Below are 27,743 nucleotides of genomic sequence, written 5' to 3'. Positions count from 1 at the left end.
CCGGACTACATTTCCCATGATACACCGCGGAGGGACACAGGGCCGTGTATTAACCACGGGACTACATCTCCCATGATGCCCCGCGCGGCCGCCGAGCAGCGGTATGTAGGGCGTCTCGCGCGCTGCCCGCCGGGAGCGGTAGTCCGGCGGGGTGCGCGCGGTGACGCCGGGCGGCAGCGCGTTGCCGTCACTGAGGCGGCGGCGCAGGGGGAGGGGGTGTTTACGGCGCGGGTGGGGCGCGGAGCGGCGCCGCCAGCGAGGCCTAGTCGGCGGCGGGGGGGAGCGAGCCGGGCCCGCGGCCGCACCATGTCCGCCTGCCACAGCTGCGCCGCCGCCGCCCGCCTACTGGGTTCTACTCTGCCTTCTGCCCGGAGAGGTAACCACCGTCCTCCCCTCGCCTGGCCCGAGGCTGCTCCCCGGCCGGGCCCGGCCCTCCGTCCCGGGGCCCTTCCGCGGCCCCTTCCGTTCCCCGCCGCCTCCCTGAGGGGAAAACCCCCTTCCCGCCGGCCGCCGCACGGCTGTCAGCGCTCCGTGCCCCCCCAGCCCGCCGCTGCCGGTGGTTCTCGGGAGCAGCGGTGCTCCGAAGGCGCTCTCCGGGGCAGGGAGAGGGGCCGGCCCGGGCAGCTCCGCGCTGCGGCTCTGCGATAAGGGCTTCGGTTAGGCAACGGGTGGCTGCTTCGGCCTTTTTTCTTTTTTTTTTTTTTTTTTTCCCCATTAATCTTTTGCTAGTGTCGCCCTGGGTGGTGTGAGGGGACGGCCGGTGGCGTGTCGGGATTAAGGGCAGTATTACACGGTGCAAAGTTCCGGAAAATTAGCCTGCACTGGAATATCTTTTGGGAAATGTAATGCCAGAATAGAGTTTATTTCACCAGGAGTAATTTTCAGCAGCAGTCGTCCAGTTTGGGTTACGCTGCAGAGCTAGTAAATGAGCTTAATTAGCTGACTGATTAAAAGCCTGCCTTTTTTTACAACCTAAACCTGAAATATTTCTCATAAAAACTTGGGCTCAGTTAGCAAAAAGTCATTATTTCCAGCTTGGTAAAAGGGCGAGGCTGTGCAAACATTACTGGAAGTTGAAGTCGAGGGAGGCTGTTACTTTTTTTTACTACTTTTGTACTTTTCATCCTTTTGTTCTGTGTAGCGAGAGTTGACATACCACATGCTGCTTTTGGTGAAGGGCTGAAAATTCCTGCTGTTGCCGTATTTGCAACAAAATTTTTTAATTGTTCTACCCTCAGCCATAGCCTGACGAGTCAGAGATGATTTACTGCCTTCAAGAGATGAGTTAAACTCATTACAGTTGACTTTACATTTACATTTCTGACGTCACCTGTGCTGAAAGGTTTAAACCAGTACTTTCAACTCCAGCCTGTCTGGCCTCATGTAAACTCACTGAAACAATAAGCTTTAAAGCAAGTAACGTTCTGAATTAACTTTAGAGATTTTTTTTATTTTTGAATTTGTGGGGGTTTTTAAGAACTAAGATTTAAAAAGGGTATGCAAAAGGACAAATGAGGCTAAACCACAGCTACAGAGTGATAAGATTATTTATGCATCAGCTTTCTGTGAAAGTTCTTTAAAAAAAAAGAAAGAAAGTCTTGTTTTGGTCTATTTTTGTTGTAACAGATTATGTCTTGGGCCTGGTACTTTGCTGTTGCTGGTTGGTACAAACTTGAGAGTATCCAGAGTGCATGGATCAGTCTGGTCCATGGAGTGTTGTGTGGAACAGAGAGGAGGCTTTTCTTTTGTCACAGTCTCCCTGTCACTTCGTTGAGCAGTAGATTCTTCCAAGATGTTGAAGCTTGGCCCAGAAGCCACTATTTCTTTCCTCAAGTATCAATTAAAGGTTAATAAGGCGTAAAGGAGCCTCCCAGTATTTCTTAAGGCACTCATCTGAAGACCCTGGATAGATGCCATTGCTGCCACCGAAGTTCTTATGTTAATACATGTCCTTTAAATTTATTGTTTCAAAATAGCACCTGTGCCCTGAGTGCCAGCTGTGTGTGTGAGCGAATACAGCTGTGCTGGCCAGCTGTCACCGATTTCAGCATTTATCAGGATCTGGATCATTCAGTGCAAGTTGCCAGGCGTTGAGCTGGAAGGTCGATTTCTTCTGAAAATCCCCCTCTGGGCTTATTTATGCAAGAAAGTAGTTGCGATAGCTTTCTTACTGCTTCATTCTTTAACTGGACAATGGTATTTTGTCCCAAAAAATACCACCTGTGATAAACACAGGCACAAGGCTTTTCGTGTTTAGCCACAAGCTGATGTTGCAGTAATATGATTTTTTTTTTTTTAATGGTTTAGCCTGTCTACACAGTTTTAGAGTTCAGCACGTGTAGCAGGGTGAGTTTAATGTTCCCAACAGGCTAAGACTTTTGTGAGAGTGAATTTAACGGCAACAAAAAGCGTTACAGCGTGGGCGCAGCGCTGCTGGCTGGCCTGGGTCTGCTGCCAAAGGCTGGAGGTGAAGCCCCACAGCTGCGGCGTTTCTGATCAATGGACGGGCACAGTCGGTAACGTGGCACTTACTGGCTCAGTCCTCAGCGCTGTGTATAGTTTCATAGTTCATCCAATACAGTTTTCAGTGCGTTTTCTACATCACGGGGCCGCTCTGAATTAAAATCAATGATCTTTATTTGGTGCTCAGTGGTAAAATGTTTGAGTTTCTGTATTAGCGCTTCGTCCTTTCTCCACGGGCCAAATCTCCCTGTGTTGAAGGAGAGTTGTGTGACTTTGGGTTTTGTTGAGGGGAGGTAGTTTGTTTGTTTATTTATTTATTTTTATTTGAAGGGATCTCTTCTCAGTTCCCTTTAGAAGTGGTTCCTTTACTGAGATTTATTTTACCATCTATGAGGAATAAGCCCCCCAGAGAGGGAATTAATGCAGAACAGCTATTGCATTGTAAACACCACGGCTTATTCTCCCCTGACAAGTGCGCTTGGCGCACGTAGCCTTCGGAGTTCTCTGCAGCCTCAGTTGAAAGGACACAACTGCTTGTGGAAGTGAGCCAGTATTTTTAAGTTTACTGTGGTATTTTCATAGTTTGTCCTGTGTAATCAAAAGTGTTTTGCCGGGTTGCAGTGGCGCTCAGCAGAGGAATTTAAAATTGGCAAGCATGTTGATCATTGTTCCTCCCCTCACGTTTACTGACAGAAGTAAGGCTATTACAGATTTTTAAAAGATTACATTTTTAGTCACGTTAAAAATAACTGCAAATCATCTTCAAGTTCAAGAATCTTAAGCAGCATATAAGTTAATAAATCTCGTTTGACACACTCATCTTGGTTGTGGCTTTGCAGAAGCCTGTGTGAGTTTTCCTGATAAGTTTAGATTCGTCCATAATGCTTTTCTTCTTTATTTTTCTGTTTTCCTGTCATAGTAGCAAGGTAAATTTTCTGAAATGTCCCCTTTCAACTAAGATTCCAGGTCTTAGTTGTCATTGTTACCCCTTTCAGAGCAAGTGAAGTTTACTCCTCTTGCCATTCTTACTGTTTTCATTCTTTTTTTGGAAGAGTTTTTGGAGTTTGCTGTAGAATTCTCTCATTTCTCTAACAGTAAAACCATGTATGATCAGCAAGTTTTTAATTGTCGTTGTTGCAATATAACTCTTGTGTTGGTAAGTCACCAACACAAATTTTCTTATCAAAAATTGAGTAATTGAGAAATTCGTCACTTTAAATGAGCGTGATACGAGACATGGATTCTGGGCTCTTGTCTATGCTGAGAGATGTTGAAATCACGAGCATGACATGTGTTGATTCACATCATACCTAGTCATGAAATGTAATCCTACCCGCTGTTGCAAGAGGAGGAGAAGGCTGTTTAGTTTCTCAATGAGGGTTTTTTATTTTTTCTTTTTTTCGTGTTGGCAATAAGCTATTTCAACAGAGTTAAGATTATGCTGAATTTATTTGTGCCTGTCTGTCAGCACGGGCCAAATATGACACTGCTTTTCTCATGACAACTTTTTTTTGGTCAAGCGGTACCTAAAATTCCTGGAAATGAGTTTTTAGTAGAGTTCATAAGTGAAAGCCAAGTCCAGACATGCAGTCTGAGTCTGAGACACTTCTTTGGTAATTTTTGCATAATAAGGAGACACTTCAAAGGTCTCTCTTCTACTTCAGAGGTTGAATTATTTCACAATAAGTGCTGGATGTTGATTGTATTTATCGTTCAGAGGATCGGTTTCATCGCCTGGATGTTCCCTATTTCATGACACAATGGGGCTCTGAATTGTCTGACGTTAGAGGACATGGAATTACTCATGGGTAATTTTTGGACAATCCAAGCAGCTTTTAATGAGGTAGTGGAACTAATTTATTTTGGACAGGTGGAATTTAAATGTTCAGAGTTGAGTTCTGTTGCTGAAACCTTTGAGTTCCATTTAAAGTAAATCAATTCTAGGGTTTGGTAGCATTTGGAACAGAACTAGAGTATTTTTAATTGACATCCAGAATTTAGCTAATTAATGTATCCATAAATATTGCATTTTGAACATATTACACATAGGGAAAACATTGGTTTGGTTCTTTAGTGATGTCCCTAAAGAGTTGGATGAAAGTATGAAATGGTGTATTGCGGTTGTGTGCTTTCAGCATATAATGACAACCAAAATGCATCACAGTCAGATGCTAACGAGGTAGCTCTATTATCCGACTGTAGTATCAGCAAAATTTCCCCAACAGGGTAATGATTCATGAAATAAATTTTTATGTTTTCATTTGTTTTTAGGTATTACTTGTGGTCGTACACGCATCCCTGTTTTAGGAAAACTTGGAACTTTTGAAACTTGTTCTCTGAGACGAATTCCTCTTAGAAACTTTTCAGAAACACCAGCATATTTTGCTTCAAAGGATGGTGCAAGCAAGGATGGGTCTGGAGATGGAAGCAAGGTAATCTCAATGCGTTAGGTTTTTTCGATAGTTTATATAAAATGTTTCTTAAATGTTTTAGTAGATTTTTTTTTCCTTGCTTAAAATTAGAATCTTCCTGAAATTTTTGCTGAGTCTGGAAGTTTCTGATCCTTCAAAATGCTACAACTGATGGTGAAGAAAAAAGTGTTGTGAATATGTTAGCAGACAGACCCTATAAACATCACATAATGCTTTTCCCAGTTTTATAAATCTTTTTTGCCTAGCGTAAAGGGACACTTGAAAACTCTGTAGAATGTTGTAAATCCTCAACAGGTTTCAGGATCTCAGGAAAGAGTAGTAATTGGAGCTGTTATTCTTCAAAAGCCTGCTGCTCCCAAGTAGATTTTTTTTCTTTAAAAATAAGTACATTTTAAAATGTTTTTGTTTTCAGCAGTGATTTGGTAGCTGCATTAAACAAGACAAGTTTGTGACGAGATGAGCTTTATTCTTCTTAATAAATTGTAACCTATTTCTGTTCTAATCTTTCTCTATGATTATAGTTAATAAACAGCTTCTTCAGATAAATGTTTACCCGAGAATAAAACTGCTCTTTAGTCAGCAAATAAGATTTTGAGAGTAGGCAGGCAGTAACTTCACCTCAGTGTGGCGTGTTGTGACATCTGAGGAACTGTCCAGCTGACACAAGTGTGTTGTGAAGGTTCGGATGAAACTTGTTTGCAAAAGAAAAGAACGTAGATAAAAATTTTTAATAGTCTTTTTTTTTTTTTCTTGAGAGAGGTTACAAGGAGAAATGAGTGGGAAATCCAAGTTTAAAAAAAAATAGGGAACTATCTCAGAAAAGGGAAGAGAGATCTTTGCTGTTTCCTAAAATATAATAGCTTTTATTATTAATCGTAGTATGAAGAGCACAGAATGGATGTAGATTTAAAAAATGTTAATCTTAAACACCACTAAACAGAGTAATATGGAGAAAGACAAGTAGGTTTCTGTCAGGGAACTCTGCCTTAGAAGTAATAAATAGAATATTTCCAAGCGATTTCTGAGATGCTTGTTTTATAGGCCATATCTACCCTACAGCCATCTGCCAGCATAGCCACAGCTGTCAAGGACGCGAGAAGAGTTGTGGCTTCAGAAACCCTTAGAATCAACACAGTTGTGATAATGAAATTGCTCTCTCTATAAGTATGATTTGTTTTCTTCTCTGGGGTTTGAATAAATTACGTTGGAATATACTATTAAACCATTCTTGATGCTGTTCAGCTTGTTATTGTTCTAGTGCCAGTCAAGCAGTTCTAATGTAGCTATGGGATGCCTCTTCCCTGGGCATCCAAAAATTGGCAGAGCTGGGAAATGCAGAAGTGTGAACGCTTCAAAATATTTATATCGTGTTGCTCTAAGTTTTTAAAGCCTTTACAAAATCCTGACAATAATTATTTTGTCATTCATCTACTGCAATAATCACGTTACTGGATTCCATAAACACGCTGCTAAATGCCTAACGTAACAGCTCCGTTGTTTGGGGCTAATTGTCTGGAAATCTTTTTTAGAAGTCTGTCGGTGAGGGGGGTGGTAAAAAGTCAAGCTCTGGAAGCTCTGGGAAAGGAGGGAACCAGCTGCGCTGCCCCAAGTGTGGCGACTTGTGCACACACGTGGAGACCTTTGTGTGTAAGTTTTAATGAATACTTTCTTTTTTTAAATAGACACAGATGTGATTATATTTGTGATCTAACATAGTCCTGATAGCTAAGTTTTAGCCTACCTAATTATACAATGTCAAAGATTTTGTTATGCTTAGTTTGGCCACGTTGGCCTAAGCATGTATTGTCTCTGAATATATTTGTGTAAATTCTTTGATGGATGCAGAATATGGTAGTGGAATTTGGACCGCAACTGTGAATATGCAATTTTAAAATAGTTTGTTACATTTTATGCAGCTGAAGAGATGCTCACATAATACCACTTTAACTACTGATATTTCAATTTGTCCATTATATAAATTCTTTATATATACATGTTTGTAATGTCTGCCCTTTGTTTACTAAACAATAAAACTTTAATCCTGCATGTACTATAACCAAAGTGCTTATCTAGCCGAGGAATAAGTATATGACAGATGGCTTACTGGAATCATCTTTTATGGTGATGTCAGGTTCATAATATATTCCAGGCAGGAAAGTCCAAATATAAAATCCAGAATGTATCAAATTCCCAGTGTACAGCAGCAATAGCAACCTTTTTTGAAGTGCAGTCCAAATTAATGCCAGTTATGTTTTAGGTTCTAGTAGACTTGGGAGATATTTCTCCTTATTTCAGTGCTAATGAGACCAGCCTAGAAAATAGTTGTCAGAAAGTAAATACCCATTGTCAGGGAGGCTCAAGGAGGAAGTATCAAGTCATAATCAGACTTGTGCACTAAGAAGCTTAAGACAAGGTCAGCATAAACTTGTTCAACAGTTGTTAATATCACAGATGGTGAAAATAATGAGCGGATGTCCTATTATTTGCTGCTACTCATGTAAAATAAAGATGATCAAACGTCATCAATTACAAGACAATTCTATAATAGCAATATATTTACTTATGTTGGATAAAAGGATCGGTACTCAGCTACTATTTTTTTTTTTTCCCAGAAATAATAAGCTTTTTTTTGTTTGTTTATTTGAAACTATAGGCAACAAGGTTGTCTGAAAAATCTGGCACTAGTCAATGAAATGAGAAGTACAATCCTGTGTGGTGTTCAATAGGTTGGCCTCTCCCTGGACTAGGTGTGGTTGGAAACAGCAGAAGGATTTTTTTTTTAACCTCATTTACCTTCTTATCGATGATTCATGAGTAGACAGAGACATTTCGAAACTCTCTTGCTTTACTGGTGTGTTTGCTCCCCTGGTTGCTGGAGTTTGTGCTTTTATCTGGAAACACCATTCAAGCATTGCCCCAGAGTAGAACAGTCACCGTGGATCCCTGGGAAAGAGAGATGGGATTTAGTATGTTGTCAGTCTCGTTAGGGATCCCAGCCGGATTGTAGAATATAAGGCAGCTGGAAAACAGAAGAGCTAAGTTCTAATTATCTTAAAAAGTGTTTTAAAACCCAAAAACTAATACAGAAAAAATAAATCTGTCCAGTTCTGCCCAAAATGAATGGATTGCAGGTTGTATTAAACATGCTATAACTTGATTTTTCAGATAAGCCTTTGGTGTTGCTTCGTTAGGAAAAATGATGAATTCACTCAATTCTGGTTTGAATTACAGAACCTTAACTAAATATCTAAAGCCAAAGGAAAATAAGCAATTAGACTTTTTTTCAGTTATTTTGACAGGAGTAGGGAAACAAAATAATAAAAAGCCACATTTATTAGGAAATTAATTTGTAATTAGGCACTGAGTGGTAGTGTGACAGGCTGGTTGTCCAGTGAAGTTTGTTTTTAACAGGGCTTCACTTTGTATCCGCAATCTTGCACAAGGATTTGCTTGGCTCTGGCTTTCCAGTAATTAACAATTAAGGAAGAATGTGATGCAAACCAAAAGGAATTTTGCTTTGACACACTTTCCCAGCAGCTCCTGTATTGGTTTTGGGTTGTGAAGCTCTGTATGGAGAGTTTTATGATCAGTGAAACATCAGTGAGCCTCAGATAGAGTGAAATCCAATAGCTTTAAAGCTGATTGACATAAGAAGCCTTAATTACGTGCTGCTTTTACTGTCTCCACCTGAAGCCATCAGGTTAGCTCCATCCTCCAAAGTAAGGCTTCCCCGGTGCTGTACGTACTTAATAGGCAAGAAGCTTCCCTCCTGATGTCTTTTTACCTTATAGCAGTTTAATAGTAGCCCATAATCTGAAGCCTACGAGTGTTTTTAAGATTAATCCTCCAATTGTTTTGGCTTCCTGTATGTACTGCAAAAACCCCGTGTTTCTCTTTGGTGAGGTCAGCTCATACGGACTTGAGAAATCTCTTTGCAAATGCAGCCTCTGCGGTAACGTTGCCTGAGTCAAAAACAACACTTGACTTGCGTTTTACCACACTGTAAATATTTGCAGGCGTCTTAATGACAGTGAGGTAATTTGACATGAAGGCTCTTTGCTGTGCTTTTATGTGTTTGCTCAAAGAACATATGAAAACATGCCAGCATTTAAGAATAGCAAAGTTGCTTGATATTTTGAATGCTCAGTTTCATCCTTATGGGAGATAGCAGCACTTAAACGTGATTTCCTTGCATTTGTGAGCAAACTTGGCGAACTTTTTTTTGTTAAAACTCATTGATACTTTTTCCCTGAGTGCTGGGTAGATGATAGAAACTGGCTGGTTTCACAGCTTTTTGATAACTGGGTCTCCTACACAAGGCACCCCACATATCAGAGGTTTTCTGTAACTATGGTCCCTGTTGGTCTTGCTGAAAATGAGGAAGATCTCTAATAACCTTCCTCTGTGCTGCTTGGAGTAATTGATAAAAATGTACTCTGTGTGATAATTATTTTCAGGGAATGATCTTTTAAAGATGAACCGTAGTATTCTTACAGCTGGCTCTTTATTTTCTATTTTTTTAACCATTCGTGTGGATCTATAAAGGGGGCAAGTATTCCCGTGGGTGTTCCACCCTAATAAAGCTGTTAGCAGTTTAACTAAAGCAGTTATAAGGTACGTTAACATTAAAAAAAGAACCCCACTCCTTTTTTGCTGATGCCAGCTCTGTGGGAGGCAACAACAAGTTATAAATAAGCAGCTTGTTTATTGCTAGAGGTTGTTATTAAAATCAGCTGGTACTGCAGTGTTCAGGCCGTTTTCTAAAAACTTCCTAGGATTTCAGAAGTTTTGGCATTGATGTTTTTCATGTGGTTGTTTTGCTACATTTACTTTGCTTTTAATACTTTTACTAATATATTTACTTTAAATCAGTTCTGTTGCACATGATTTGCGTTTAATAGCATAGCAGTATGGTCAGAAAAAAATCTATTTTGAATTACAAATTTATTCTTCTCTACTGTTTTCCGTTATTTTAACTTTGCTTTTCCAAAGGAAAAAAAAAAATAGTGCAAGTTCTAGTTTGCAGACTTTTGAAACCAGTCTTTGCAGATAACGTGATTTTTTGAGACGTGGTTCACGGTCAGTGGTAGGAAGATTTGGCTTTTGGAATTTGAAAAAAATTTGTTCTACTGATGGTAAAAACAAATAAGCAAAAGATCTTGCAAAACATCGAAGTCCTGATCCTCTGTTGCATACCGCAGCTGCTGCTTGTTGGGATGAGCACTTTGTGTGACCCCGCTGTGCTCTGTGTCCTGGGCTTTGGTGACTCCAGCATCCTCCATTGTGTTCTACAGCCAGCGGGATGCAGGGACCAGGAGCTGCCACAGCTATCCTTTCCTGAGCCTGCTGCCTGTGATATTGTAGATCGCTTCCCCGCAGCTCAGAGTAGTCTGTCCCTAACCACAGTTTGTTTTTTTTGCCTGCTAGTTTGAGAATTAGGAGTAATTCCTGCATAACTAGAAACCCTCATTAAATTTGCATCGCCCTTGAGTTGCAGAGTTTCCTTTTCCAAGTGTAGTGCTCCTGAATAAGTATGACAGATTTTTGCTTTTTAATCCCTTTGTTTGGTTGCTGCCCCGTGTTGTGACTTTTGGGGCAAATCACATTCCCTCTTTGTGTCAAATTTCATAGTCCAGTAATTGCTTTTAAAGCTTCTAAGGTGAAGGAAGGGGAAGTGTTGTGTAAACACAAAGGTGGCTGTGCTGTCTCACAGGTGCTTGTCCTCCGTATGATCAGCTCAGGCAGTTGGATGAATTTCTAAGAACGAAATTCTGAGCAATGCCATTAACCGTTTTGTTATACTTTTTCTGCAGCTTCCACCCGTTTCGTGAAGTGTGAAAAGTGTCACCATTTTTTTGTTGTACTGTCAGAGGCAGACACAAAAAAGAGCATCATTAAAGAGCCCGAATCAGCAGCAGAAGCTGTGAAGTTGGCATTCCAGCAGAAGCCGCCGCCTCCACCGAAAAAGGTACGGTTGTTCATTCCACCCCGATGTTCCCTTGCTTTTCAGTGTGGTGAAATGCTTTACTTCTTAATCTGCATCAGGTGTGTAATGGTTTACTGTGACAGAGCAACAGACAAGAAAGATGATTAGCTCAAGATTAAACCTTCGAGGGCTACGTGACCCAGTAGGGCAGCAATAAAGGGAACAAGGAGATCCAATAAAAGTCGTTGGGCTTGTTTTCCTCTGGCTTTGTCCTTTGACTGAAGTCCAGTACCTTCATTTTCTCCTTGTGACCCTGAGGCTAACCTCAACCCTCACCAACTCTACTGTTTTTTATTTCCTGCTGTGGCCTCATATTCTGCGCCCTAATGTTAGCAGCTTCTTTCAGTAGTTGCTGAACCTTTTATTTGGCCTGCTTCTGGGTGAGGACCGTGGCTGATTAGCCTTTTGTGGTGACCCATCCTAAGTCATTTGGTTTCCCTCTCCTGAATAGTGTTGGAGCTGTGATTGTGTTTCTCAGTTCCTAGTGGACTGGAATGATTTCTGAAGCTGCATGTGGCTCCTGGGGAGACCCTCTTGTAAGACATTAAATAAATCTTGAAATTTCTGTTCCTCTTACAGATTTGGGTGAAAATGACAGTGGGTTTAAATATTAGTATGGGAGAACGTGATTGTGTAAGCATCACGTTTTGGAGTAAACTGATCAACAAGAGTATATTTTGTACTTTAGATGTTGAAATTCTATTTCTCAGTTCTGTAATGGTTGGTTTAGACCGAGGTCTATATTTGGCACAATATACTAATTATTTCTTTTCTGCTGCAAGGTCATTTAGAAGTATTATTAAGATTGAGTTCTTTTTCAGATTTATAACTACCTCGACAAATACGTTGTTGGTCAGTGTTTTGCCAAGAAGGTGCTTTCAGTTGCTGTGTACAATCATTACAAGAGAATCTACAATAATATCCCAGCTAACCTGAGACAGCAAGCAGAAGTTGAAAAGCAGACTTCTTTAACACCGAGAGGTTTGTATGATGTTTGGCATTTTTCTGGTGAAATAAAACTTACAATTTCAGGGCCCTCACTTAAGAAACCTGAGAGGTTTTTACCTTGACATTAGATGTTTTGTAATTGAAGTGATCAAAAAGAATTTCTATTAAATTTAATTTTCACTGTATGTGAACTTCTGTGATTTATTTAAATAGTAATCCAGAAGATTTATGGTGCCGCGGGTATTACCTACTGTATTAAATGTTTAGCAATTTTTACTGACACGTATTAGGTATTTTCCTTTAACTTTGTACCGTGAGCCTCCTAAATTTTTCTCTCTAATCTCATTTACTGCTTAACGGTAAATCTGCTGCTTAATCTGCCAGCAGCAACGCAGATCATGAAGATGATACTTTGCCTAGGTGATTTGATGAATCTCTAGCTTTCTAACCTCGCTTGCTGCTGTTGGCAGCATCTGTTGGTCACCACAGTATTGTTCCATATCTAACAAGCGTACACGGAGTTACTCTTGGCAGTACTTCTGCTACTGAGTAAGTGTGTCGCTATGTTGATCTAGTTTATTTTTAGAAATAAGATTAAGTTACTGTCTCTGATTCAAAGTGTACCTTTATTTTTTTAAGGTGTTTTGTTCTGTCTTGCAAGAAATAGCATGCTAAGCAAACAGAAAGCTTCTTTGTTTTTTGAATTAACGTAAAGAAGTATTTTGAGGGGGAATATTAGTAGCACCATTCCAGTAACGGTAGGAGAGCAGTTGTGTACCTGGCACCAGGAAGTTCCTGACCCTCCACGGGAAGATAAAACAGTGCACACCCAGGACTGGCAGTGAATCTTACTTTTTTTTTGCCCTTCTATAAGTAGTTTTAAAATGAAAATCTAATCTGAGGTAATAGATTAATACCGTTTTAAATAGTAGGAAGTTTGCTGTCATTTTAAAAGCATGCAAGTTGAGTTTTGAGTTAATTTTGACAGCAATAAAAACTAATTCACGTGGGGATTTCTTGTTAGAAACTCATTCATGCGCAGTGATGAGATGTATTCAGAAGAGGGCAAGAGGTGGAGAATTTATAAGCTTTTATAAACTTACTTTTTGTAACTGTTTTCATCCTCTCTCTTAGAATTAGAAATCAGAAGACGGGAGGATGAGTACAGATTTACAAGTAAGTGAACTCTCTCCTCATGTCCTCCTCTGCAATATCTACTCTTCTGATGTTTGTGTAGAATAGTCTTTAGTGACTGCTAGTTTGAAATGCTGAGTAAAATCCTGTTTGCTTTTCTTCTGCAAGTAAATTTACTTGATGGCATTGATTGGGTTTTTAAGAGAGGTGTCTAGCATTTGGCTCTTTTATGTAGGTAGAAAGCAGGTAAACTGTAAAAATACCCTTTATGAAGTTGGTTAAATAGTTACCTGTCCTTAGAATATTCTCGGTAGACCAAGTGAAATGGAATGTTTCTTTTTTTTAACTGAGATCTGAGGTGTGGTTGTATTAGTAATGCCACACAGAGTACGATGTGAGGTAGATAATAAAGCAAGTTATGCAACTGTTTTCTTCAGGATACTTGTGCTCTTAAAAGACACTGTCACCTTGAACCTCAGAATGTCTTTTTTTTTTTTTTTTTTTTGTCCATGTCATGTCAGTTACATTTATTTTCAGTCCACCAGAATTCTTACTGGCTGTTGAACTTCTTCCTTGGTCCAGTGTAGGTCAATTTGTAATCCCGGTTACACCTCTTCAAACAAGTTTTCTTAATCTTTGAAATTCTACCATGCAAGTCAATTAAAACTAGTGCTCTGAAAAAAGAAAATCCAGCTCAATCTCCATATCCATGTGTAGAGACAAAACCTGTAACTGAACTAAGACAAGTCCTTAAGACTTGGGAGTAGACCTGTGCATTGCTTCTGCAATTGTCAGAGTATACCAGTTATTTTTCATCATAGAGATCAACAGTTGGGGTTTATTTCTTCTCATGTGTTAAAAAAAAAAATTTAAAAAATACAGTTAAAATGAGTTAACTTGTAAGGAATAAAAATTTCTCATTTTTAATGTGGAGAAATATTTTTAGATAATCCACTGTACCATTGGAAATTCTTTTCATACATGCTTGTGCAAAAATACAATTTGAACTCATGTTTTTATAATAATTGTGCCATGTTTCTGTTGCACTCCTATCTGTCAACTTCTGCACAGGTAGAATTATAGGTTTGCAGAACAAAACAGAAGAACCAAGCTTTTATTGTGTATCTAAGGTAATGGCAGACCTTGCCAGCGCTCAAACAGTACTGTTCTTGTTCTGTACAGAACTGCTGCAGATTGCTGGAATCAGTCCACACGGTAATGCTTTGGGAGCGTCGATGCAGCAACAAATGAACCAGCAGATACCTCAGGAAAAAAGGGGAGGAGAAGTACTAGATTCACCCAATGATGACATAAAGCTTGAAAAAAGTAATATTTTGCTGCTTGGACCAACTGGATCAGGTATACAGCTGTATGGTTTTATAGGTGTCAGGTTTTTCTGAGGATTGATTGTTAATGAGTGATTTTCCTCTTTTGTGATTATGCCAGTTTGCTGTATAAAAAGCTAAACTGTGAATTCCCAACTGGGATTTTTCTGCTTTCATGCCATGGTAACAAGCTGAGCTTAAATGACCTTGAAAAGGAAGGAGGTGGAGTTTGTCGTGTGCTTTTTTTTTTTTATTTCTTTAATGCTTATATTTGCAGACTGATTAAAAGATGCAACTTTCACTAAGCTGTAATAAAACGTATGTAAAGTTTCTCTGCTTTCGATGGCAAGCTGAGATGCTGCAGTTAGAAACTGTCATTTCATCTCTGGGATGGATCAGTTGCGGGGCGGGGGGGGTTAAAAGAGAAATTATGTTTGTATTTTCATAAGAAGTGGGAGTGTTTGTGCTGAAGTGATAGCATTTTGCAGACTATTTGGGAGAACATTCACTAAATAATATTTTAATTCTGTTTCTCCCCAACTTCAAAGCAGGAGCAGTTGGACTTTGCACTGCACCCTGAGTGTCTGCAAAGTACTGATTTATTTAATCTTTAATCTATGCAAGCACATGTGTTCTGGTTTTTATATTGTTTGATAATTTATTTGTGATACTCCATGCATGTCAAGCTGCCTGAAATGTGGACCATTAGTCTAATTCAGAAATGCAGCTTACCAGTGTAAAAAGCACTGTTTACGAAAACCAGCTCCCTTAGAAAATATTCTTATACAAATACATGAACATGCTGGCATCATTCAAAATGTATAATGATAGTAATTATGATCCTGTGGTAAATATTTGGGGTTGTGTGCATTCGGGAAATGTATCATAGTTATAACATGCAGTTTTTATTTTATCAGGTAAAACCTTGCTGGCTCAGACTCTAGCGAAATGCCTAGATGTACCTTTCGCTATCTGTGATTGTACTACCTTGACTCAAGCTGGTTATGTTGGGGAAGACATTGAATCCGTGATTGCAAAACTCCTGCAAGATGCCAACTACAACGTAGAAAAAGCTCAGCAAGGTAAATTTATACAGTATGTTTCCTGAAATTCGTTCATAAACTGTGTTAATCCTGCCTGAGTGCTTTAAACTTCGAGACTGCCAAAGTGGTCTCAAATACTACCAGTATTTCTGTACTTTATATTCCTGTTGCATATTACATGAATTTTAACCCTTTAAATCAAAAATAATCAACCTGAAAAGAGCTCTAAGCGTATCTTGTAGGTTTTGTTCTTGTCCATAGCTGGACAAGATTGCATACATTTTTCAAATCTACAGTATGGAGGGTAGAACAGACTGCTGTTGTCTAAAATTATTGTCTTCCCTGTGTGTTAAGTTCTTGCTTCTCTTAAAAAGTGGAGACTTCCTTAAATCCATTTTGTGTGCCTGCAGGAATTGTTTTTCTGGATGAAGTAGATAAGATTGGCAGCGTTCCTGGTATTCATCAGTTACGGGATGTCGGAGGAGAAGGTGTTCAACAAGTAAGTACTTCTGTGGAGTGATTTTTTTATTTTTTTTTTCACTTCGTAAGCGAACAGCCCGTTAAACCTGCATACCATCCTGTCGTGTGGCAAATAGCGTGGGAGCGTATACAGTCATAGTTCTTCAGCTCCTTAGTTAGTAACCTTTGAAACCCTCATCTTTCCTCTTTACTTTCTTAATTAAAAAAAAAAATCTCAAAAGCAACTCGAGACTGCATAATTAGGCAAGGGTAAATAACGTTTTCCATTTTGACAAAACTCTTAAAGTAACTTATTACTAAGTGCAAGCTCATAATGTCATAGTAAAGGAAGATTTTTGTCTGTCCTTGAGTGGGATTGTCTCATATGGAAAACTGGTTTCTTTAGACACTGTTAATATAAAGGCATAAGGGAGCAAAAATGTACATACATCTGTGAAAGTAATCACAGTATGGTGTGCCACCTTATATGATGCTACACAGTGGAATTTTATATTGCTTATTTCTTTCCTTCTTAGGGCTTGTTAAAACTACTAGAAGGCACAATAGTCAACGTTCCAGAAAAGAATTCTCGTAAACTACGTGGAGAAACGGTGCAGGTTGACACAACAAACATCCTCTTTGTAGCTTCTGGTGCTTTTAATGGTCTTGACAGAATTATCAGCAGGAGGAAAAATGAAAAAGTGAGTGCATCAGGCTTTATTTGAAGTGAAAAATTATTGTCTTAATTACTGTTCACAGTACTGACTCCTAAAGATCTTGTTATATTCGTGAACCCGCTAAGTTTGTTTGTAGAGCAGGTTTTCCATCTGTTATCTGGGAACCTGAAGTGTTTGCTACATAAGGAAGGTAGCAAAGAAAAAGTCTGTTGTTAGTGGGCTTAAGTAGCTTCCTGGGGTTTCTGCTTCCACGGAGAAATTTTTAGCATATGAAAATAGGAAAAAAATAGGAGGGAAAAAAGGTTGAAAGAAGTTGCAGCGTACCAAGTATGAAACTGAGAAAAAGCTTTTTTTTCTACTGATATCCAAAGGCTTACTGTTGATACTCAGGTTCTTTGAGCAAATGGTGCTAAAAGCTATCATCATCTTAAAATACCTGGTCATGCAGTTCACTATTTTGTATATTTATGTCTGGGAATGGAGTTCTTCTGGCTGCAGCTTTCTGACAAAATGTGCACCCTGTTTCTAACGGTAGAGGAGTGGCCGAAATCCAAATTACTGTTTTATGATAATGAATGTAGCTTTTCATGTAAACATACTTGCATGCATTTGCTTCACTTCTGAAGAGCCCTTTGTAGCGTCACTGGTATCTGTAAACTTATCAGGACACATTACTAACCTTTCTTTATTTAAAGAAAAACTTGCTTTTAAGCTAATGTATATTGATACTTTACTGGGGGAATTAAATGTTATAAAAAACTGAGTGTAAGGGGTATAATATACTATAAGTAATTTCTGGAGCTTGAATTAGTATGTAATGACATGATCAGTCACTCCAGATTTTTTTAATGCACATGGAATGTGATTTAGTTACATAAAGAAAACTTAACCTATTATAGTTGTGTAAGTACAATATGTTTGTTTTGCAGTATTTAGGATTTGGGACGCCAGCTAATATGGGAAAAGGCAGACGGGCTGCAGCAGCAGCGGATCTTGCTAATATAAGTGGAGAGTCCGACCCACATGAAGATATTGAAGAAAAGGATCGCTTGCTGCGTCACGTGGAAGCCAGAGATCTCATTGAGTTTGGCATGATTCCGGAGTTTGTGGGACGTTTGCCCGTTGTGGTTCCTCTGCACAGCCTGGATGAGAAAACCCTCGTACGGATTCTTACTGAGCCACGAAATGCGGTGGTTCCTCAATACCAGGCACTATTCAGCATGGATAAGGTTTGAATTTTTATTCGATGACTCCTCAGTGTCCTTGTTTATAAATACAGTGCTGAAGTGATCTAAAATATCAGTTGAAATAATTTCTTTCCCCCACATGTGCACCTCCGCCTTGAATAAAAAAAGTAAGCTAACTCGTTAAAACCTGACTGGTTTAGGTTGGATAACTGTCCTTGTGCGACACGTAACCTGGAAGGACTTGAGCTGCTCTTGGTGTTAACATTCAAACGAGCATCTGTGACCTTGCCTAATAGGCATCAAGAGCTGCTTCGGGTACTGTAGACGTACTTAGAGTGGTTGTAGGTAAAGGGACGTAGTCAATACCAGTAACATTAGTCAAAAATTAAGCGTAGCTGAAGCTTTATATGTGTATCTTAAATGTTGTGGTCTGTAACAAGTATATCACTACTGTTTGTTATTTTCAGTAACGCACTGTTGCATTCAATGCTGTTGAGTTACAAAGGAAATAATTCACTAAACTTATCATTTTTCTCTATGTAGTGTGAATTAAATGTCACTGAAGATGCGTTGAAGGCTATAGCCAGACTGGCCCTGGACAGAAAAACTGGTGCAAGAGGTCTTCGATCTATAATGGTGAGTAAATGAAGTTACCCACGTTTGCGTGTATGGACCTAACTGACAATTTTCAGTCAAAACCTCACTTAGTTGTGGGTCTTATGTGGATACAGTAAAACTTTCTAAAACCGTGGGTGTTCAGTTCTTCCAAGAAAACTCTCTGTGCTGAACATGACTTGCTAGCCGTGTCGCTTTGCAGAAGCGGGGGCACACAGAAATATTTTTTCCCTCTATTTCCTTGTAGGAAAAGCTGTTACTGGAGCCCATGTTTGAAGTGCCCAATTCTGACATTGTATGCGTGGAAGTTGACAAAGATGTTGTAGAAGGCAAAAAAGAACCAGGATACATTAGGTAAAACCCTAACGGAAATATCAGACGAGTAATACGGCTAGAAAGGTATTCTGATGTTTGCTATAGGAACAAACCTATACACGCAAAACCGTGCACACAGCCTGAAAAGGAGCCAATTCTCTGTATGCTGTACACAGCTGCCTATTCTGTCCTAGAAACTTTGGGTTTGTATTGCTTTAGTTTTTAAATAGAAATGTAAAAATAAACTTAAATATGAAGTTACTTTAAGCCTTTTGTGTGTGTGTATTACCTGTAGAAATAGAAGTAAATTGTAAGGTTCAGATTTTGACTGTTGACTTAGGAAGTTTAATTGTGACTGTCCTGAAATTTCTGAAACAGAACTTTTTTCCTTCCTTTTCCTTTTTTCTACTAGTGAGGTGGTTTTTAATGCAAGCTCCAGGCTGCGGGAGTTTTCTTCTCCATTGCTCTTGCAGCACTGGAGAGCCACAAAGGCATGTCTATTGATTTGCTGAACTCCTGTTAAAATAATCAGCTTAATGTTGTAAAGATTGTATTATGGTAATGATGTGGTAGGACGCTGAAAGCGCTGGACAAATCTGGATTTAGACAAAAAAATAAATCTTAATTTTAGTGAACAAAGGATGGAGCCGAGAGGGGATGGGTCAGGTTAAAAAGACAGGCCTGAAATTTAGGAACTCTGGCTTGGTTTCCACCTCTGACAGCTTTTTTGAGTAACTTTCTCCACTGAGGAAGCTGGCACAGGGTGAATGCTTTGTGTTCATCTTGTGTCAGTGCTAAAGCTTGTCTCAACACACCTCGTGTCTCAAAGGGAGTGGAAGAGCATTACTCTTACAGTGAGGGTTGCTCTCGGGGATTTTGTAGAGCACCAACCGTTCATGTTTGCTGGAAATCTAAAACTTACAGATTAAATCAAATGACTTAACTGTATTCAATAGCCTTTTGATTTTCAGTAATGGGACCGCATACTGGTAGTAGTGTAAATCTGCACAGCACCGTGCTCAGATCAGTCGGTTGTTGAGCAGACGGATGTGTTGTCGGAACACTTGTCCTCGGGGCACTTTGCAGGTGGCATGTTTACCCGAAGCTATGGAAACTGTCTCCCTTCTTTTCCTCCATTTCTAAAGTATCTGATCAGTTCGTTTTAATTATAGGGCTCCCACTAAAGATTCATCTGAAGAAGAATACGACTCTGGCGTTGAGGAAGAAGGCTGGCCTCGACAAGCAGATGCTGCAAACCATTAAATACTGTCAGAATGCTCGCCCGCATAACGCGCACGTGGTTATTTCCTTACGATTGCCTCTGGCTTCAGTCTGATACTAAAGGCATTGGATCTGTCTCGGATATGATACGTGATGAGGAACTTTATTAGATAAATCAGATCGTGTATTTTATTGCAACACCCCGTTGATTTATTTGATGGACATTGTGTGGACTTGGAAGGCGTAATGTTCAAATATGAATTGTATATTACACTTGTTCAATTAAAATGTATAGCAAATACAGCAGCACCTGGATTGCTCTTTCTGGAAACTAAACCAGCAATGCAGGTGCTGCCAATAGTTAGATTTTACAATAATGTTACTCTACAAATGGGAAATCAAGCTTAATAATTAGTAGAGGGTGAATAAACTTATTAGCTCCTCATACGACTCACGGGGGTTGCGTTCAGGTCAGTGTTAGATTTCTGCTGGTGTTTGAAACCCGCTGGGTGCTGGAGTGACCTGTTACACTGGGAGGGGGGAGGAAGCCCTTGCAGCAGGGGTTTGGAAAAACTGGGACACACGTGATGACACTGCTGGGAGATTCTGCTAAAATGTGACACTAGTTTGTTACGGTAATCGGAATGCAATATCAAATTAATACCCTTTCCTTCACCTCTCCATTAGGAGTAAGTTTCAGTCACCTCGAATACTGTGAAAGAAGGTGAAGTCGGTAATTTGTTAATTTTTCCAGAAGGGTAAACAGGATTTCTAGGAAGCGGTAAGCCATCTGAATTCGGATGAGAAGTTGACATAAATTTTTAAATATTAATGTTCTAATATAGTACATTTTGTTTAACGTATTGGAACTATCATGCATCAATTTTTTGGTGCCAGGTATTTGCCCAGCCTATCTTATAATGTTAAGAGATGAAAGAAGTAAATGTATAATATTTTTTGATGTAATCGGTAGTGATTGTTCACACGACTCCGTGCTTTTTAAGTTATACGCTCAAATGCTAGTATTGCATCTTGTGGGTTTTGTCTTTGATTTTTTTAGTCTCGCAGCGAAGCAACCCTCCCTGTTCTGTTCTACACCAAAATTAATTCAATCCTTTAGGAAAGTCTTTGTAAAAACACTAAAGGACCTGTATGTTTTTGATTTGTTTCAGGAATTAAAATTGTTGCTTACAACTTTGTTTTGTCCTTCAGTGATACATGGACGTAAGTTTTACTGACCCCTTTCTCTAAAACCTTGATTCAAGCTATTTAATTAAAACATTCATTGTTCTTTTCAGTCTAGTGGGTGTTTTAGGAGAGGAAAGGCTACTGCAGACGCGTGCTGAACGCTATTTTTACTGTTAATTTTTGTCGTGTAAATTTTATGTAATACTTGTGTTCTTACCTAGAAGCAGTGTGACATGCAGTCGTAGCCAGATCCATCAGATATTTCCCTTAGGATTTTGGGTTTTTTCCAGGTTAAATGACCCACTAATGGTTCAGAAAAAGCTGCCTTCGGAGCTGAGGGTATTTCTAGGAGAATCTTTAGTTCCCCTCAAAATGGGAATCTCTGGAGATCTATCTGTAACTGCATCCTCACTTTCCTTTTTGTAGAGTGAAAGAAATATAATCGCTTTTAATTCTGAATCCTTTCATTCAAATCCTTTTTTAAATGGATTGAAAAAAAAAAAAAAAACAAACCAAAAAACCCAACGTTTTAGGCAAAACTGTTCAACAACTTAGTTTTGAAAGTTGTTTGGAATTATGTAACCAAGAACTGTTTTTAAGGAAACAAAACGCTGTGTAACTACAGTTTGTACTTCACCTCTGGCGTTTGAATAAAACAAAGCGAATATGCAAGCAGCGGAGAGTTGTCATCCCTGACGAAATGTGAAATTTTATGGGTAGTTGGAGTTTTTGAGGCTTTCTCTTTTCTTTTTTTTTTTTTTTAAGCGGATCTCTGTGCAGGCCCCAGGCGCTGTGCTGCCCTGAGGGGGGTGAGCGCGGCCTCCGGGCCGCCAGGGGGCGCTGCGCGGCGGGCGGCGTTGGGCCGAGGCGCCAACATGGCGCAGCCGCCGCCTTTCGCCGGCCGCTTTCCCCCGCCGCCGTTCCGGGCCTTTCCGCCGCCGGCGGGGCCTTTCCAGCCGCCCGCCGCGCCCTTCCCCGGCCCCGCCGCCCGCCCGGGGCCCTTTGCGGTGGCGGCAGCGGCGGCGCCCCCTCCCTTCCTCCTGCCGCCGCTTCCACCGCCGGCCAGGCCTGAGGGTGACGCGGGGCCGCGCTTCCCGCCGGGCGGCGGCCCCTTCTTCCCGGCGGCTCCTCCGTTCCCGCCGCGGCCGGTGTCTGAGGAGGAGGCGGCGGCGGCGCAGCGGCAGCAGGACGAACTGTGGCTGTCGCAGTTCCTGGGCCGGCGCCGGGCCGCCCCCCCGCCGCCGCCGCCGCCCTCAGCCGCCAACCCCAGCAGCGCCCGGCGGCTGGCGGTAGAGGCGCTGGGGCAAGTGGCGCGGCTGGCGGCGCTCTGCCGGGACCTGCGGCGGCGGGAGGCCGAGGGGGACGAGGCAGGCTGGGCCCAGGCCCGGGAGGAGGCGGAGGCGGCGCGGCGGGAGCTGCAGGAGATCGTGCGGCCGCTGAGGGAGCCGGGTTACCGGGAGGCCTTGCGGAGGAAGGCCGAGAGGGCGAGGAAGAGGAGGCTGCGCCTGCAGCGGAGGAAGCAAGAAGCCAAGGCGGCCAAGGAGGAGGAGGCAGCCCGAGCCGCCGAGAGGGAGGCCAAGATCGATCAGTGGAGGGCCAAGTGCATCCAGGAGGTGGAGGAGAAGAACCGGGTACGGACCCGAGTGGCTTCATCCTGCCTCCCTCGGCTGCAGCGTGGCCTCCCGGGGACTCCTGCGTGTCCCTCGGGGATGCAGGGCAGTGTGGGGGAACCGGGGGAGACCTGCCAGTGATGGGCTGGTACCTGCTGTACCTGCCTGGCATTTGGCTTTGGCCCCTGCGGTTCAGTAGGTGCCACCTGGGTGCTGCATGGGTTTGCCTTGCTTGGAGACACGCTGTTTCCAAGGCCTGCAGCCCTGCTTCTTCCTTAAAAAGCCTTGGTGGGCGTCTCAGATTTGCCACACTCCTGTCCTAGGCCTTGACAGTTGGGGTTTAAGTGGTTTCTTGAATGCTCGGTTGCGTGTGGAGGTCCTTCTCTCTGGTCCCAATATGTCAGCCTGCCCATGCTGCTCACAGCTACCCGTCAACGGTCAGCCCTGTTTCAGTAACTGTAAGCTTTGCCTACAGGCTGCATCCTTGTAAAGCTGCTTGTTTGCGAGCTTTTCAGTCTCACTGGGAGGTAAAACGGCTCCAAAGCAGAAAAAGAAAACCAAAAAGCCAAACCACTCCAAATTAGGCTTGCTGGGGAGTGCAGTAGGCACTTTTGTGTTGGCTGAAGAGCTGCCCTTCTGCTGGTGCTAGGTCTGCTACTGGGATGGTGTGGAGCAGCTGTTGGGAAAGGTTTTGTGTTGGGGTTGGGGCATGTTAATGGTCTTTAATTACTGAGCTGTAGAATCAGGATGGTTTATTGTATGGTTTTCCTAACTTTCTGTGGTTAAAGGTTATCGGGCTTTTTGAATTCATTAGCCTTTTGCCCCAAATTTATGAGTTGCTTGGCTTTTTTTTTTTTTTATTATTTCCTGAAGTTTTAACTTTATCACAAAAAGACAAGGTTGAATGGCTGACTTAACTTACTATGGCTGTGTCACTAGGAAGTTATTCTGATCTCCAGTGCTTCGCTAATCTTTTTGAAAGTACTGTCTCATTCTTGTCGATGTGGGATATTTCACACGTCGTGTCTGGTTTTTGTCTTTCTTTCGTAGGAGCAAGAACTTAAGGCTGCTGCAGACAGTGTCTTGTCTGAAGTACGGAAGAAACAAGCAGACACAAAGAGGATGGTGGACATCCTGCACGCGTTAGAAAAGCTTCGGAAACTGAGAAAAGAGGCAGCTGCCAGGAAAGGTTAATTACCAGATTTTTACCAAACTTTTTTAATTGCGCGCACAGGAAATAAGATGATGTGTGTACCCTGAGCTGACTAGCAAGGTGCAGCTTGAAGAAGCTGCTTCTTTGTTAGTGATTTTGGTTACGTTGTTATGCAGGAGTAGCTATAAAATGCTGAATGCAGTGGTTGTGTTCCTACATTTCTAAGCTCTTTCTTGATAGAAGAATTATTCCAGTAAGATAGTTGTTAGCCAGGTTAAGCTCATGTTCCTCCAAGATTTTGCCAGCTCCGCTTTCAAGTCTGATAATAGAGCCCCTTCTGGATTTGAAAATTTAAAATTAATTCTCTTTCTGTTTAGGTGTTTGTCCACCCCCCTCAGCAGACGAAGCGTTTGAAAGTCAGGTGGAGAGCCTCAAAACGTTGCTCAAAAATCGCACCGAGCTGTATGAAGCCGAGGAGAGAGCACTAAGAGTGATGTTGGAGGGAGAACAGGAGGAGGAAAGGAAGAGAGAAATGGAAAAGAAACAGAAGAAGGAAAGGGAAAAACTACTACAGCAGAAACTCGAAATTGATTCCAAGCTGTTTGGGGATCCAGGTAAATAATACCACAGTGTTTTTCCACATCACACCCCCGTCTCACAGACGCTGGGTTTAAAATGCAGGCACAAAAACTGTTGAGAAACAAATCACCCGCAGGAGTAATTTATGCTCTGAGGAAGGGATGTAGTGTGCTGTTAACACATGTGATGGAAGACGTGTTTAGCTCGTCAGCGTAGACTGCAGTATATCTAAAGCCGATTTCATAGCGTTTTGCAAGAAGAGGTTGTAGATTAAGCTGAAGTGAGAATAAACAGCATAGATTGAAGACTTCCAGCACCCAACAGATGCTTTAGTCTGGTGACTGGGTTAGTGCAACTTGGGTAATCTGTGAAGTTTCAGCGTCCGTGTGTTCCCCTTGTTTAGAGGATGGAGGCAGGAAGAGTTTTGCTAGTCTTGACTTGCCTCTGACAGCTCTGGTAAGGATGAGGAGACGTGCAAAACATCTAAATAGTCCTTCATATATCACATGAGGAAGTGATTTCAGGTTATAGCTGGGGAGCAGCAAGCGAGTTGGCAAATTTGAGGTTTCTAAGACTTACTAGAATCGAAGGTCTTTCTGGTTTATTGAATGATTTCTATGTTTGTGTTTTAACAGATGAATTTCCTCTAGCCCATCTATTGCAGCCCTTCAGAGAGTATTACTTACAGGCTGAGCATTCTGTAGCAGCTCTGATCCAGATCAGGTAAAACTAACCAAAGTCTTTATTGTATGATCAAAAATGACAAGTATTGCTTGTTGAGATTGTAAAATTATGGTCCCTTTTGGTTCATTAACTTCCAAATATGGTTATGCAATGAATTGGCCTGTTTTTTTGCAGCTAAGGATCAAGCTTCTCGCTTAATAGAGATGCCTGTGTGAGGCAGAGCGCACTTCAATGCATAACCATTCCGTTTAATAGAATAGTACATACAATTTTCATATTTCTGTATTGAAAAACAAGTTTTGGAGTACGTTTTACAGTGTTTTGTGTATTGATCAGTATGGAAAAATACCTGTGTGGGTATCTAGTAAATCTTATTACCAAACTCCTACCAGCTCTCCTCTCAAACAACGCTTTCTCTGTTAAAGGCACGAATGGGATCAGTACTTGGTGCCAGCTGATCACCCCGACGGAAGCTGCATCCCTCCAGGATGGGTCCTTCCCAGTCTCCCCACTAATGACACTTGGGCCACGGCTGTCAGATAATTTTGTAATAAATTATTTTAATGTCGGAGGAATATTTCGTTATAGTTATGTGTGTAAATACGAGAGGGTCCGAAGAGGAAGTCTCGTCCTCTGTTTCAGTAGCCAGATAGTGGAGTGTCTTGAACAAAAGTGGAAGAAGTGTTTGTGCCATCTGACTCGGGGGGGGGGCAATATCTGAGCGAGGCCGAAGCTGCTCGGCCTCTCGCGGGACGGAATTACAATCCCACTGCGAGTTTTTGTTAACAGATCTCAAACTTACTGAAGAAACATTGCTGACGAGGGTATTTGTGCCAGTATTAACATCCTATTTTTAGTGGCTTTTATCTTTATAAGCCTAAATCCAGATGATGAAATTTCCAGAAATAAGGAAGTTTTAACAAAAAGAGATCATTAGTAAACATGTTTTTCTTTTTAAATGAAGCATGTCAAGCATCGCTGTCAAAACAGTTCCTGTATTTTTGTGTGTAGAAACGAACCTATTACAAATTTAAACAGATTCTGAAGTACAAACAAGACAGGGTTTTTCAAGGTTGATTAAAGCAGCTGTTGACATTTTGCTTTTGTGGACTAAAACTGGTACCACAACATGGAAAAAATTCCCAGTTGTGGTGAAATAGGTCAGACAGCCATGTGAATACATATAAATTTGATGAATAAGCCTGCTGGAAAAAAACAGTAACATCTGAAGTCTAACCTACTGTAACTGTTTTTGTCTATATAGCTATTTTTGTGTAGGGACAGATCATATATATTATATTTGATTAAAAAACACAGTTCTATTTTGTAAGTTGTTTTTTGTACAGAATAAACAGAAAAAAATGGATTTTTTTTTTTTGTTTGTTTGAAGCATTTTTAACTCCGAGGGAGTAGATTTCTAGTACTGGGCATCAAATATGACTCCCAACGTGGAGAGAATTGCTGGGAAAAGATTTGTGTGAAGGAATTTCTCTCTCCTACGAGGTGACGGAGGCATTGGATTTCCGAGCCTTCCGTGTTCTGGGCGGTTTGCTTGGAACAGGGTTTGGGGCTTTGCTGGTCAGTCGTGGCATCCTCCCAGAGCTGCAGTTGTTATTCTCGCTTAGCCCTAATATATGGGAATGGATTGAATCTCTCCAATTCCTCACCTCCTCGCGTCACAACATTGTGTAATTCATGGAGGAGGCAACACTTAACTGCCTGAATTCAACACTTGGGCCTTACATGTAACGTTAACGGTTTCTTGGCTGAAGCTTTGCGTTGATTTCTGTTGGCAAGAGCACACGCGCTGCTCATTTTTGGTAGAGTTGGAATTAATCCGGGTGCAGAAGTTTGCAGTTCTTGCAAAAGTTCAAATAGCGTAAAAACAACTGCAGGACACAACGCTTGCGGTTCAGGAAGCTTAGTGACCGGAGGATGCTCTGCTTAAATAGTTAGGCTCCTTATCCCATCGGCATGTCTGATGACACAGACTAACCGCTTAAGCTATGATAATCTTAAAACTGTCAAAGTCAGATGCTTGTCTGACGCTGCAGGAATTTAAAGAACTGAGCAGCAGAGAAGCCGGCAGCGTAGAAGCAGCCCCGTTCTCCCCGCGCCGCGAGAAGAGCTCCATGATTCCGTCTGATGGTAAGGTCAACTTTTTAATAATATAACTTACATGTAACTTACTTTATAACTTAATAAAAATAGGACTTGGAAATGCCAGTGGGTGATGTATGTTTAGGTACACTTCAATCTCGAGCTTTCTGCGGTCGTTGTACACGTTTGCTCTTGTCTAATGACATCTGCATTAAGATGTTTTATGTTTTTAGTGAGAAAGATGTTGAAACCCCAGATAGAAGAGGAACGCTTAAAATCTTAACTCATAAACTACATGGAGACCAGGTATTAATTCATAAAAAACTCTTGTGTGTTCAGATTTAAGATGCAAACTTGTCCAAGTATAGTATTTCTGAGTATAGTATTAAGTTTTAAAAAAAATACTATAACCCAGAAGAAAAGAGGGGTTGGCTATGAATTTCTGAGACTCGTTTGCCTCCCATTCCTTCCCTGGTCCCAGTGCAGTTCAGGTTTCTGCTGCTTTTTAGGCGCATCCTCTTCCTGATAGGAATTGGTTCGTTGGCCAGCCTTTGTCTTTGATGCGAAAGGGGCAGGGCTGGCGTGGAGCTGATGAGGTCAGAACCCTTGCAGGAGTTGCTTTCT

General features: G+C 41.2%; 2 protein-coding genes across 3 annotated transcripts; both read left to right on the top strand.

Annotated features, from left to right (window-relative positions):
• Positions 1 to 211: 211 nt before the first annotated feature.
• Positions 212 to 21,669, top strand: CLPX (caseinolytic mitochondrial matrix peptidase chaperone subunit X). 2 transcript variants are annotated; one of them, XM_074156247.1, is made up of 14 exons: positions 212 to 376; positions 4,735 to 4,895; positions 6,425 to 6,542; positions 10,709 to 10,863; positions 11,703 to 11,862; positions 12,964 to 13,005; positions 14,146 to 14,322; positions 15,206 to 15,370; positions 15,742 to 15,830; positions 16,327 to 16,491; positions 17,397 to 17,696; positions 18,198 to 18,290; positions 18,517 to 18,623; positions 19,757 to 21,667. In XM_074156247.1, exons 1-14 carry the CDS (start codon positions 307 to 309, stop codon positions 19,845 to 19,847), a joined length of 1,893 nt encoding a protein of 630 aa, XP_074012348.1. In that variant the 5' UTR covers positions 212 to 306; the 3' UTR covers positions 19,848 to 21,667. The 2 variants fall into 2 exon arrangements, with proteins under 2 accessions (XP_074012348.1, XP_074012349.1); XM_074156248.1 differs by lacking the exon at positions 12,964 to 13,005 and having other exon boundaries at positions 19,757 to 21,669.
• Positions 21,670 to 21,858: 189 nt separating this feature from the next.
• Positions 21,859 to 26,365, top strand: PDCD7 (programmed cell death 7). Its single transcript, XM_074156321.1, has 5 exons — positions 21,859 to 22,624; positions 23,654 to 23,792; positions 24,134 to 24,370; positions 24,971 to 25,058; positions 25,445 to 26,365. Exons 1-5 carry the CDS (start codon positions 21,869 to 21,871, stop codon positions 25,560 to 25,562), a joined length of 1,338 nt encoding a protein of 445 aa, XP_074012422.1. The 5' UTR covers positions 21,859 to 21,868; the 3' UTR covers positions 25,563 to 26,365.
• The last annotated feature ends 1,378 nt before the right edge of the window (positions 26,366 to 27,743 follow it).

This window comes from Numenius arquata, chromosome 11 (genome assembly GCF_964106895.1).
Source record: "Numenius arquata chromosome 11, bNumArq3.hap1.1, whole genome shotgun sequence".
Taxonomy (NCBI): Eukaryota; Metazoa; Chordata; class Aves; order Charadriiformes; family Scolopacidae; genus Numenius; species Numenius arquata.
This window is presented reverse-complemented; position numbering and strand designations above follow the sequence as displayed.